The sequence below is a fragment of the Anser brachyrhynchus genome, assembly GCF_964034855.1.
Source record: "Anser brachyrhynchus genome assembly, chromosome: 5".
In the NCBI taxonomy this organism is placed as follows: Eukaryota; Metazoa; Chordata; class Aves; order Anseriformes; family Anatidae; genus Anser; species Anser brachyrhynchus.
In genome coordinates, this window is record NC_137699.1 from 189876 (window position 1) to 202583 (window position 12708).

General features: G+C 57.7%; 1 protein-coding gene across 1 annotated transcript in view; it reads right to left on the reverse strand.

Annotated features, from left to right (window-relative positions):
• Positions 1-6412: 6412 nt before the first annotated feature.
• The window catches only part of LOC308196556 (uncharacterized protein), a gene marked incomplete at its 3' end in the record, with an annotated part of 56832 nt that continues 50536 nt past the window's right edge, over positions 6413-12708 (reverse strand). The window contains exon 3 of the mRNA XM_080595692.1: positions 6413-6445. Coding sequence (XP_080451818.1) covers positions 6413-6445 — 33 coding nt within the window. The remainder of the gene's footprint in view (positions 6446-12708) is intronic.

Genomic DNA, 12708 nt, shown 5'->3' on the forward strand with positions numbered 1-12708 from the left:
AGAGTGCACTGGCACCACTGGGGATGCAGTGCAGTGAGTGCAGAGAGTGCACTGGCACAAAAGGGGATGCACTGCAGTGAGTCCAGAGAGTGCACTGGCACCACTGGGGATGTAGTGCACTGAGTCCACAGAGGGCACTGGCACCACTGGGGATGCAGTGTAGTGAGTCCAGAGAGTACAGTGGCACCACTGGGGATGCAGTGCAGTGAGTCCAAAGAGTGCACTGGCACCATTGGGGATGCACTGCAGTGAGTCCAGAGACTTCACAGGCACCACTGGGGATGCAGTGCAGTGAGTCCAGAGAGTGTCCTGGCACCTATGGGAATGCAGTGAGTCCAGACAGTGCACTGGCACCACTGGGGATGCACTGCAGTGAGTCCAGAGAGTGCACTGGCACCACTGGGGATGCACCCCGGCAACTCCAGAGAGTGCACTGGCACCACTGGGAATGCAGTGCAGTGAGTCCAGAGAGTGCATTGGCACCACTGGGGATGCACTGCAGTGAGTGCAGAGAGTGCACTGTCACCACTGGGGATGCCGTGCAGTGAGTCCAGAGAGTGCACTGGCACCACTGGGGATGCAGTGCAGTGAGTCCAGAGAGTGCACTGGCACCACTGGGGATGCACTGCAGTGAGTCCAGAGAGTGCACTGGCACCATTGGGATGCAGTGCAGTGAGTCCAGAGAGTGCACTGGCACCACTGGGGATGCAGTGCAGTGAGTCCAGAGAGTGCACTGGCACCACTGGGGATGCAGTGCAGTGAGTCCAGAGAGTGCACTGGCACCATTGGGGTGCAGTACAGTTAGTCCAGAGAGTGCACTGGCACCACTGGGGATGGACTGCAGTGAGTCCAGAGAGTGCACTGGCACCACTGGGGATGCAGTGCAGTGAGTCCAGAGAGTGCACTGGCACCACTGGGGATGCACTGCAGTGAGTCCAGAGAGTGCACTGGCACCACTGGGGTTGCAAGCAGTGAGTCCAGAGAGTGCACTGGCACCACTGGGATGCAGTGCAGTGAATCCAGAGAGTGCACTGGCACCACTGGGGATACACTGCAGTGAGTCCAGAGAGTGCACTGGCACCACTGGGATGCAGTGCACTGAGTCCACAGAGTGCACTGGCACCACAGGGGATACACTGCAGTGAGTGCAGAGAGTGCACTGGCACCGCTGCGGTTGCACCCCGGTGTTTTCAGAGAGTGCAGTGGCACCACTGGGGATGCAGTGCAGTGAGTCCAGAGAGTGCACTGGCACCACGGGGGATGCAGTGCAGTGAGTCCAGAGAGTGCACTGTCACCACTGGGGATGCAGTGCAGTGAGTCCAGAGAGTGCACTGGCACCACTGGGGATGCAGTGCAGTGAGTCCAGAGAGTGCACTGGCACCTTGGGGATACAGTTCAGTGAGTCCAGAGAGTGCACTGGCACAACTGGGGATGCAGTGCAGTGAGTCCAGAGACTACACTGGCACCACTGGGGATGCAGTGCAGTGAGTCCAGAGAGTGCACTGGCACCACTGGGGATGCAGTGCAGTGAGTCCAGAGAGTGCACTGGCACCATTGGGGTGCAGTACAGTGAGTCCAGAGAGTGCACTGGCACCACTGGGGATGGACTGCAGTGAGTCCAGAGAGTGCACTGGCACCACTGGGGATGCAGTGCAGTGAGTCCAGAGAGTGCACTGGCACCACTGGGGATGCACTGCAGTGAGTCCAGAGAGTGCACTGGCACCACTGGGGATGCAAGCAGTGAGTCCAGAGAGTGCACTGGCACCACTGGGATGCAGTGCAGTGAGTCCAGAGAGTGCACTGGCACCACTGGGGATACACTGCAGTGAGTCCAGAGAGTGCACTGGCACCACTGGGATGCAGTGCACTGAGTCCACAGAGTGCACTGGCACCACAGGGGATACACTGCAGTGAGTCCAGAGAGTGCACTGGCACCAAAGGGTATGCAGTGCCGTGAGTGCAGAGAGTGCACTGGCACCGCTGCGGTTGCACCCCGGTGTTTTCAGAGAGTGCAGTGGCACCACTGGGGATGCAGTGCAGTGAGTCCAGAGAGTGCACTGGCACCACGGGGGATGCAGTGCAGTGAGTCCAGAGAGTGCACTGTCACCACTGGGGATGCAGTGCAGTGAGTCCAGAGAGTGCACTGGCACCACTGGGGATGCAGTGCAGTGAGTCCAGAGAGTGCACTGGCACAACTGGGGATGCAGTGCAGTGAGTCCAGAGACTACACTGGCACCACTGGAAATGCACTGCAGTGAGTCCAGAGAGTGCACTGACACCACTGGGGATGCAGTGCAGTGAGTCCAGAGAGTGCAGTGGCACCATTGGGGATGCAGTGCAGTGAGTCCAGAGAGTGCACTGGCACCACTGGTGATGCAGTGCAGTGAGTTAAGATAGTACACTGGCGCCACTGTGGATGCACTGCAGTGAGTCCAGAGAGTGCACTGGCACCACTGGGGATGCAGTGCAATGAGTCCTGAGAGCCACTGGCACCACTGGGGATGCAGTGCATTTAGTCCAGAGAGTGAACTGGCACCACTGGGGATGCAGTGCACTGAGTCCAGAGAGGGCACTGTCAGCAATGGGGATGCAGTGCAGTGAGTCCAGAGAGTGCACTGGCACCACTGGGGATGCAGTGCAGTGAGAACAGAGACTTCACAGGCACCACTGGAGATGCAGTGCAGTGAGTCCAGAGAGTGCACTGGCACCACTGGGGATGCAGTGCAGTGAGTCCAGAGAGTGCACTGGCACAAAAGGGGATGCACTGCAGTGAGTCCAGAGAGTGCACTGGCACCACTGGGGATGCAGTGCAGTGAGTCCAGAGAGTGCACTGGCACCACTGGGGATGGACTGCAGTGAGTCCAGAGAGTGCACTGGCACCACTGGGGATGCAGTGCAGTGAGTCCAGAGAGTGCACTGGCACCACTGGGGATGCACTGCAGTGAGTCCAGAGAGTGCACTGGCACCACTGGGGATGCACTGCAGTGAGTCCAGAGAGTGTACTGGCACCACTGGGATGCAGTGCAGTGAGTCCAGAGAGTGCACTGGCACCACTGGGGATGCACTGCAGTGAGTCCAGAGAGTGCACTGGCACCACTGGGATGCAGTGCACTGAGTCCACAGAGTGCACTGGCACCACAGGGGATACACTGCAGTGAGTCTAGAGAGTGCACTGGCACCACTGGGGATGCAGTGCCGTGAGTGCAGAGAGTGCACTGGCACCGCTGCGGTTGCACCCCGGTGTTTTCAGAGAGTGCAGTGGCACCACTGGGGATGCAGTGCGGTGAGTCCAGAGAGTGCACTGGCAGCACGGGGGATGCAGTGCAGTGAGTCCAGAGAGTGCACTGGCACCACTGGGGATGCAGTGCAGTGAGTCCAGAGAGTGCACTGGCACCACTGGGGATGCAGTGCAGTGAGTCCAGAGAGTGCACTGGCACCTTGGGGATGCAGTTCAGTGAGTCCAGAGAGTGCACTGGCACAACTGGGGATGCAGTGCAGTGAGTCCAGAGACTACACTGGCACCACTGGAAATGCACTGCAGTGAGTCCAGAGAGGGCACTGTCAGCAATGGGGATGCAGTGCAGTGAGTCCAGAGAGTGCACTGGCACCACTGGGGATGCAGTGCAGTGAGTCCAGAGAGTGCACAGGCACCACTGGGGATGCAGTGCAGTGAGTCCAGAGAGTGCACTGGCACCACTGGGGATGCAGTGCAGTGAGTGCAGAGAGTGCACTGGCACAAAAGGGGATGCACTGCAGTGAGTCCAGAGAGTGCACTGGCACCACTGGGGATGTAGTGCACTGAGTCCACAGAGGGCAATGGCACCACTGGGGATGCAGTGTAGTGAGTCCAGAGAGTACAGTGGCACCACTGGGGATGCAGTGCAGTGAGTCCAAAGAGTGCACTGGCACCATTGGGGATGCACTGCAGTGAGTCCAGAGACTTCACAGGCACCACTGGGGATGCAGTGCAGTGAGTCCAGAGAGTGTCCTGGCACCTATGGGAATGCAGTGAGTCCAGACAGTGCACTGGCACCACTGGGGATGCAGTGCAGTGAGTCCAGAGAGTGCACTGGCACCACTGGGGATGCACCCCGGCAACTCCAGAGAGTGCACTGGCACCACTGGGAATGCAGTGCAGTGAGTCCAGAGAGTGCACTGGCACCACTGGGGATGCACTGCAGTGAGTGCAGAGAGTGCACTGTCACCACTGGGGATGCAGTGCAGTGAGTCCAGAGAGTGCACTGGCACCACTGGGGATGCAGTGCAGTGAGTCCAGAGAGTGCACTGGCACCACTGGGGATGCACTGCAGTGAGTCCAGAGAGTGCACTGGCACCATTGTGATGCAGTGCAGTGAGTCCAGAGAGTGCACTGGCACCACTGGGGATGCAGTGCAGTGAGTCCAGAGAGTGCACTGGCACCACTGGGGATGCAGTGCAGTGAGTCCAGAGAGTGCACTGGCACCATTGGGGTGCAGTACAGTTAGTCCAGAGAGTGCACTGGCACCACTGGGGATGGACTGCAGTGAGTCCAGAGAGTGCACTGGCACCACTGGGGATGCAGTGCAGTGAGTCCAGAGAGTGCACTGGCACCACTGGGGATGCACTGCAGTGAGTCCAGAGAGTGCACTGGCACCACTGGGGTTGCAAGCAGTGAGTCCAGAGAGTGCACTGGCACCACTGGGATGCAGTGCAGTGAATCCAGAGAGTGCACTGTCACCACTGGGGATGCAGTGCAGTGAGTCCAGAGAGTGCACTGGCACCACTGGGGATGCAGTGCAGTGAGTCCAGAGAGTGCACTGGCACCACTGGGGATGCACTGCAGTGAGTCCAGAGAGTGCACTGGCACCATTGTGATGCAGTGCAGTGAGTCCAGAGAGTGCACTGGCACCACTGGGGATGCAGTGCAGTGAGTCCAGAGAGTGCACTGTCACCACTGGGGATGCAGTGCAGTGAGTCCAGAGAGTGCACTGGCACCACTGGGGATGCAGTGCAGTGAGTCCAGAGAGTGCACTGGCACAACTGGGGATGCAGTGCAGTGAGTCCAGAGACTACACTGGCACCACTGGAAATGCACTGCAGTGAGTCCAGAGAGTGCACTGACACCACTGGGGATGCAGTGCAGTGAGTCCAGAGAGTGCAGTGGCACCATTGGGGATGCAGTGCAGTGAGTCCAGAGAGTGCACTGGCACCACTGGGGATGCAGTGCAGTGAGTTAAGATAGTACACTGGCGCCACTGTGGATGCACTGCAGTGAGTCCAGAGAGTGCACTGGCACCACTGGGGATGCAGTGCAATGAGTCCTGAGAGCCACTGGCACCACTGGGGATGCAGTGCATTTAGTCCAGAGAGTGAACTGGCACCACTGGGGATGCAGTGCACTGAGTCCAGAGAGGGCACTGTCAGCAATGGGGATGCAGTGCAGTGAGTCCAGAGAGTGCACTGGCACCACTGGGGATGCAGTGCAGTGAGAACAGAGACTTCACAGGCACCACTGGAGATGCAGTGCAGTGAGTCCAGAGAGTGCACTGGCACCACTGGGGATGCAGTGCAGTGAGTCCAGAGAGTGCACTGGCACAAAAGGGGATGCACTGCAGTGAGTCCAGAGAGTGCACTGGCACCACTGGGGATGCAGTGCAGTGAGTCCAGAGAGTGCACTGGCACCACTGGGGATGCACTGCAGTGAGTCCAGAGAGTGCACTGGCACCACTGGGGATGCACTGCAGTGAGTCCAGAGAGTGTACTGGCACCACTGGGATGCAGTGCAGTGAGTCCAGAGAGTGCACTGTCAGCACTGGGGATGCACTGCAGTGAGTCCAGAGAGTGCACTGGCACCACTGGGATGCAGTGCACTGAGTCCACAGAGTGCACTGGCACCACAGGGGATACACTGCAGTGAGTCTAGAGAGTGCACTGGCACCACTGGGGGTGCAGTGCCGTGAGTGCAGAGAGTGCACTGGCACCGCTGCGGTTGCACCCCGGTGTTTTCAGAGAGTGCAGTGGCACCACTGTTGATGCAGTGCGGTGAGTCCAGAGAGTGCACTGGCAGCACGGGGGATGCAGTGCAGTGAGTCCAGAGAGTGCACTGGCACCACTGGGGATGCAGTGCAGTGAGTCCAGAGAGTGCACTGGCACCACTGGGGATGCAGTGCAGTGAGTCCAGAGAGTGCACTGGCACCTTGGGGATGCAGTTCAGTGAGTCCAGAGAGTGCACTGGCACAACTGGGGATGCAGTGCAGTGAGTCCAGAGACTACACTGGCACCACTGGAAATGCACTGCAGTGAGTCCAGAGAGTGCACTGGCACCACTGGGGATGCAGTGCAGTGAGTCCAGAGAGTGCAGTGGCACCATTGGGGATGCAGTGCAGTGAGTCCAGAGAGTGCACTGGCACCACTGGTGATGCAGTGCAGTGAGTTAAGTGAGTACACTGGAGCCACTGTGGATGCACTGCAGTGAGTCCAGAGAGTGCACTGGCACCACTGGTGATGCAGTGCAATGAGTCCTGAGAGCCACTGGCACCACTGGGGATGCACTGCACTGAGTCCAGAGAGGGCACTGTCAGCAATGGGGATGCAGTGCAGTGAGTCCAGAGAGTGCACTGGCACCACTGGGGATGCAGTGCAGTGAGTCCAGAGAGTGCACAGGCACCACTGGGGATGCAGTGCAGTGAGTCCAGAGAGTGCACTGGCACCACTGGGGATGCAGTGCAGTGAGTGCAGAGAGTGCACTGGCACAAAAGGGGATGCACTGCAGTGAGTCCAGAGAGTGCACTGGCACCACTGGGGATGCAGTGCAGTGAGTCCAGAGAGTGCACTGGCACCACTGGGGATGCAGTGTAGTGAGTCCAGAGAGTACAGTGGCACCACTGGGGATGCAGTGCAGTGAGTCCAAAGAGTGCACAGGCACCATTGGGGATGCACTGCAGTGAGTCCAGAGACTTCACAGGCACCACTGGGGATGCAGTGCAGTGAGTCCAGAGAGTGCCCTGGCACCTATGGGAATGCAGTGAGTCCAGACAGTGCACTGGCACCACTGGGGATGCACTGCAGTGAGTCCAGAGAGTGCACTGGCACCACTGGGGATGCACCCCGGCAACTCCAGAGAGTGCACTGGCACCACTGGGAATGCAGTGCAGTGAGTCCAGAGAGTGCACTGGCACCACTGGGGATGCACTGCAGTGAGTGCAGAGAGTGCACTGTCACCACTGGGCATGCAGTGCAGTGAGACCAGAGAGTGCACTGGCACCACTGGGGATGCAGTGCAGTGAGTCCAGAGAGTGCACTGGCACCACTGGGGATGCACTGCAGTGAGTCCAGAGAGTGCACTGGCACCATTGGGATGCAGTGCAGTGAGTCCAGAGAGTGCACTGGCACCACTGGGGATGCAGTGCAGTGAGTCCAGAGAGTGCACTGGCACCACTGGGATGCAGTGCACTGAGTCCACAGAGTGCACTGGCACCACAGGGGATACACTGCAGTGAGTCCAGAGAGTGCACTGGCACCACTGGGGATGCAGTGCAGTGAGTCCAGAGAGTGCACTGTCACCACTGGGGATGCAGTGCAGTGAGTCCAGAGAGTGCACTGGCACCACTGGGGATGCAGTGCAGTGAGTCCAGAGAGTCCACTGGCACCTTGGGGATGCAGTTCAGTGAGTCCAGAGAGTGCACTGGCACCACTGGGGATGCAGTGCAGTGAGTCCACAGAGTACACTGGCACCACTGGTGGTGCAGTGCAGTGAGTCCAGAGAGTGCACTGGCACCACTGGGGATGCAGTGCAGTGAGTCCAGAGAGTGCACTGGCACCACAGGGGATGCAGTGCCGTGAGTGCAGAGAGTGCACTGGCACCACTGGGGATGCACTGCAGTGAGTCCAGAGGGTACACTGGCGCCACTGTGGATGCACTGCAGTGAGTCCAGAGAGTGCACTGGCACCACTGGTGATGCAGTGCAATGAGTCCAGAGAGCCACTGGCACCACTGGGGATGCAGTGCATTTAGTCCAGAGAGTGAACTGGCACCAATGGGCATGCAGTGCACTGAGTCCAGAGAGGGCACTGTCAGCAATGGGGATGCAGTGCAGTGAGTCCAGAGAGTGCACTGGCACCACTGGGGATGCAGTGCAGTGAGACCAGAGACTTCACAGGCACCAGTGGGGATGCAGTGCAGTGAGTCCAGAGAGTGCACTGGCACCACTGGGGATGCAGTGCAGTGAGTGCAGAGAGTGCACTGGCACAAAAGGGAATGCACTGCAGTGAGTCCAGAGAGTGCACTGGCACCACTGGGGATGCAGTGCAGTGAGTCCAGAGAGTGCACTGGCACCACTGGGGATGCACTGCAGTGAGTCCAGAGCGTGCAGTGGCACCACTGGGGATGCAGTCCACTGAGTCCAGAGAGTACACTGGCACCACTGGGGATGCAGTGCAGTGAGTCCAGAGAGTGCACTGTCAGCACTGGGGATGCACTGCAGTGAGTCCAGAGAGTGCACTGGCACCAACTGTAGCTGCACTGCTGTGAGTCCTGAGATTGCACTGGCACCACTGGGGATGCACTGCAGTGAGTCCAGAGACTTCACAGGCACCACTGGGGATGCAGTGCAGTGAGTCCAGAGAGTGCACTGGCACCACTGGGGATGCAGTGCAGTGAGTCCAGAGAGTGCATTGGTACGATTGGGGATGCACTGCAGTGAGTCCAGAGAGTGCACTGGCACCACTGGGTATGCACTGCAGTGAGTCCAGAGAGTACACTGGCACCACTGGGGATGCAATGCAGTGAGTCCAGAGAGTGCACTGGCACCACTGGGGATGCACTGCAGTGAGTCCAGGGAGTGCACTGGCACCACTTGGGATGCACTGCAGTGACTCCAGAGAGTGCACTGGCACCACTGGGGATGCACTGCAGTGAGTCCAGATGTTAGCCTAGCAACCACATAATCACCAAGTGATTATATGAAGGTGCTTTATTCAGCGCTGGAAGCCGGGGCAGGTGCCCAAATCTGGCTTCAAGTCCCGTTACTTCCCAGCCATTATTTATACATACAATATTGCGTCAGGTATACATATTCATTACAGGTTGCAACAGCAGCCTCGCTTTTCATTCTAATTAGCTCCCCTCCCCTTTGCACATGCGTGGCGCACTCTGGTGGTCGTCCAGGTGGTCGTGCAGATGAAGTAAGGAGTCTTCCTCTCCGCTAAACTTTTCACCTTTCTTACTCGACGAATGCTCCCTCCGCTTCTTGGTTCTGCTTCAACTCATTTCATCATTTCCAGGCCCTTATCCAAGGTCAGGTTGTACCTGTTCCCTCCCAAGGTTCCCCTTCAATGATTCTTTTGATTGTTCAATGTACTCCCTAAGTATCCAGTATACATAGATTAATTGATAATGTAAGTACATTTGGCAATGCTTAATTATACTGTAGGTCCCATTACCTAAGAGACATTAGTAAAACATCCATTCGATTCTCCCCAACACTAACACAGAGACTGCACTGGCACCACTGGGGATGCACCCCGGCAAGTCCAGAGAGTGCACTGGCACCACTGGGGATGCAGTGCAGTGAGTCCAGAGAGTGCACTGGCACCACTGGGGATGCAGTGCAGTGAGTCCAGAGAGTGCACTGGCACCACTGGGGATGCACTGCCGTGAGTCCAGAGAGTGCACTGGCACCACTGGGGATGCACTGCAGTGAGTCCAGAGAGTGTACTGGCACCAATGGGGATGCAGTGCAGTGAGTCCAGAGAGTCCACTGGCACCTTGGGGATGCAGTTCAGTGAGTCCAGAGAGTGCACTGGCACCACTGGGGATGCAGTGCAGTGAGTCCAGAGAGTGCACTGTCACCACTGGGGATGCAGTGCAGTGAGTCCAGAGAGTGCACTGGCACCACTGGGGATGCAGTGCAGTGAGTCCACAGAGTGCACTGGCACCACTGGGGATGCAGTTCAGTGAGTCCAGAGAGTGCACTGGCACCACTGGGGATGCAGTGCAGTGAGTCCACAGAGTACACTGGCACCACTGGTGGTGCAGTGCAGTGAGTCCAGAGAGTGCACTGGCACCACTGGGGATGCAGTGCAGTGAGTCCAGAGAGTGCACTGGCACCACAGGGGATGCAGTGCCGTGAGTGCAGAGAGTGCACTGGCACCACTGGGGATGCACTGCAGTGAGTCCAGAGGGTACACTGGCGCCACTGTGGATGCACTGCAGTGAGTCCAGAGAGTGCACTGGCACCACTGGTGATGCAGTGCAATGAGTCCAGAGAGCCACTGGCACCACTGGGGATGCAGTGCATTTAGTCCAGAGAGTGAACTGGCACCACTGGGGATGCAGTGCACTGAGTCCAGAGAGGGCACTGGCACCACTGGGGATGCACTGCAGTGAGTCCAGAGAGTGCACTGGCACCACTGGGGATGCAGTGCAGTGAGACCAGAGACTTCACAGGCAGCACTGGGGATGCAGTGCAGTGAGTCCAGAGAGTGCACTGGCACCACTGGGGATGCAGTGCAGTGAGTGCAGAGAGTGCACTGGCACAAAAGGGAATGCACTGCAGTGAGTCCAGAGAGTGCACTGGCACCACTGGGGATGCAGTGCAGTGAGTCCAGAGAGTGCACTGGCACCACTGGGGATGCACTGCAGTGAGTCCAGAGCGTGCAGTGGCACCACTGGGGATGCAGTCCACTGAGTCCAGAGAGTACACTGGCACCACTGGGGATGCAGTGCAGTGAGTCCAGAGAGTGCACTGGCACCAACTGTAGCTGCACTGCTGTGAATCCTGAGATTGCACTGGCACCACTGGGGATGCACTGCAGTGAGTCCAGAGACTTCACAGGCACCACTGGGGATGCAGTGCAGTGAGTCCAGAGAGTGCACTGGCACCACTGGGGATGCAGTGCAGTGAGTCCAGAGAGTGCATTGGTACGATTGGGGATGCACTGCAGTGAGTCCAGAGAGTGCACTGGCACCACTGGGGACACAGTGCAGTGAGTCCACAGAGGGCACTGGCACCACTGGGGATGCAATGCAGTGAGTCCAGAGAGTGCACTGGCACCACTGGGGATGCACTGCAGTGAGTCCAGGGAGTGCACTGGCACCACTGGGGATGCACTGCAGTGACTCCAGAGAGTGCACTGGCACCACTGGGGATGCACTGCAGTGAGTCCAGATGTTAGCCTAGCAACCACATAATCACCAAGTGATTATATGAAGGTGCTTTATTCAGCGCTGGAAGCCGGGGCAGGTGCCCAAATCTGGCTTCAAGTCCCGTTACTTCCCAGCCATTATTTATACATACAATATTGCGTCAGGTATACATATTCATTACAGGTTGCAACAGCAGCCTCGCTTTTCATTCTAATTAGCTCCCCTCCCCTTTGCACATGCGTGGCGCACTCTGGTGGTCGTCCAGGTGGTCGTGCAGATGAAGTAAGGAGTCTTCCTCTCCGCTAAACTTTTCACCTTTCTTACTCGACGCATGCTCCCTCCGCTTCTTGGTTCTGCTTCAACTCATTTCATCATTTCCAGGCCCTTATCCAAGGTCAGGTTGTACCTGTTCCCTCCCAAGGTTCCCCTTCAATGATTCTTTTGATTGTTCAATGTACTCCCTAAGTATCCAGTATACATAGATTAATTGATAATGTAAGTACATTTGGCAATGCTTAATTATACTGTAGGTCCCATTACCTAAGAGACATTAGTAAAACATCCATTCGATTCTCCCCAACACTAACACAGAGACTGCACTGGCACCACTGGGGATGCACCCCGGCAAGTCCAGAGAGTGCACTGGCACCACTGGGGATGCAGTGCAGTGAGTCCAGAGAGTGCACTGGCACCACTGGGGATGCAGTGCAGTGAGTCCAGAGAGTGCACTGGCACCACTGGGGATGCACTGCCGTGAGTCCAGAGAGTGCACTGGCACCACTGGGGATGCACTGCAGTGAGTCCAGAGAGTGCACTGGCACCAATGGGGATGCAGTGCAGTGAGTCCAGAGTGTGCACTGGCACCACTGGGGATGCAGTGCAGTGAGTCCAGAGAGTGCACTGGCACCACTGTTGATGCAGTGCAGTGAGTGCAGAGAGTGCACTGGCAACACTGGGGATGCAGTGCAGTGAGTAAAGAGAGTGCACTGGCACCACTGGGGATGCAGTGCAGTGAGTCCAGAGAGTGCACTGGCACCACTGGGGATGCACTGCAGTGAGTGCAGAGAGTGCACTGGCACCACTGGGGATGCACCCCGGTGAGTCCAGAGAGTGCACTGGCACCACTGGGGATGCACCCCGGCAAGTCCATAGAGTGCACTGTCACCACTGGGGTTGCAGTGCAGTGAGTCCAGAGAGTGCACTGGCCCCACTGGGGATGCAGTGCAGTGAGTCCAGAGAGTGCACTGGCACCACTGGGGATGCACTGCCGTGAGTCCAGAGAGTGCCCCGGCACCACTGGGGATGCAGTGCAGTGAGTCCAGAGAGTGCAGTGGCACCACTGGGGATGCAGTGCAGTGAGTCCAAAGAGTGCACTGGCACCATTGGGGATGCACTGCAGTGAGTCCAGAGAGTGCACTGGCACCACTGGGGATGCAGTGCAGTGAGTCCAGAGAGTGCAGTGGCCCAACTGGGGATGCAGTGCAGTGAGTCCAGAGAGTGCACTGGCACCACTGGGGATGCAGTGCAGTGAGTCCAGAGAGTGTACTGGCACCACTGGGGATGCAGTGCAGTGAGTCCAGAGA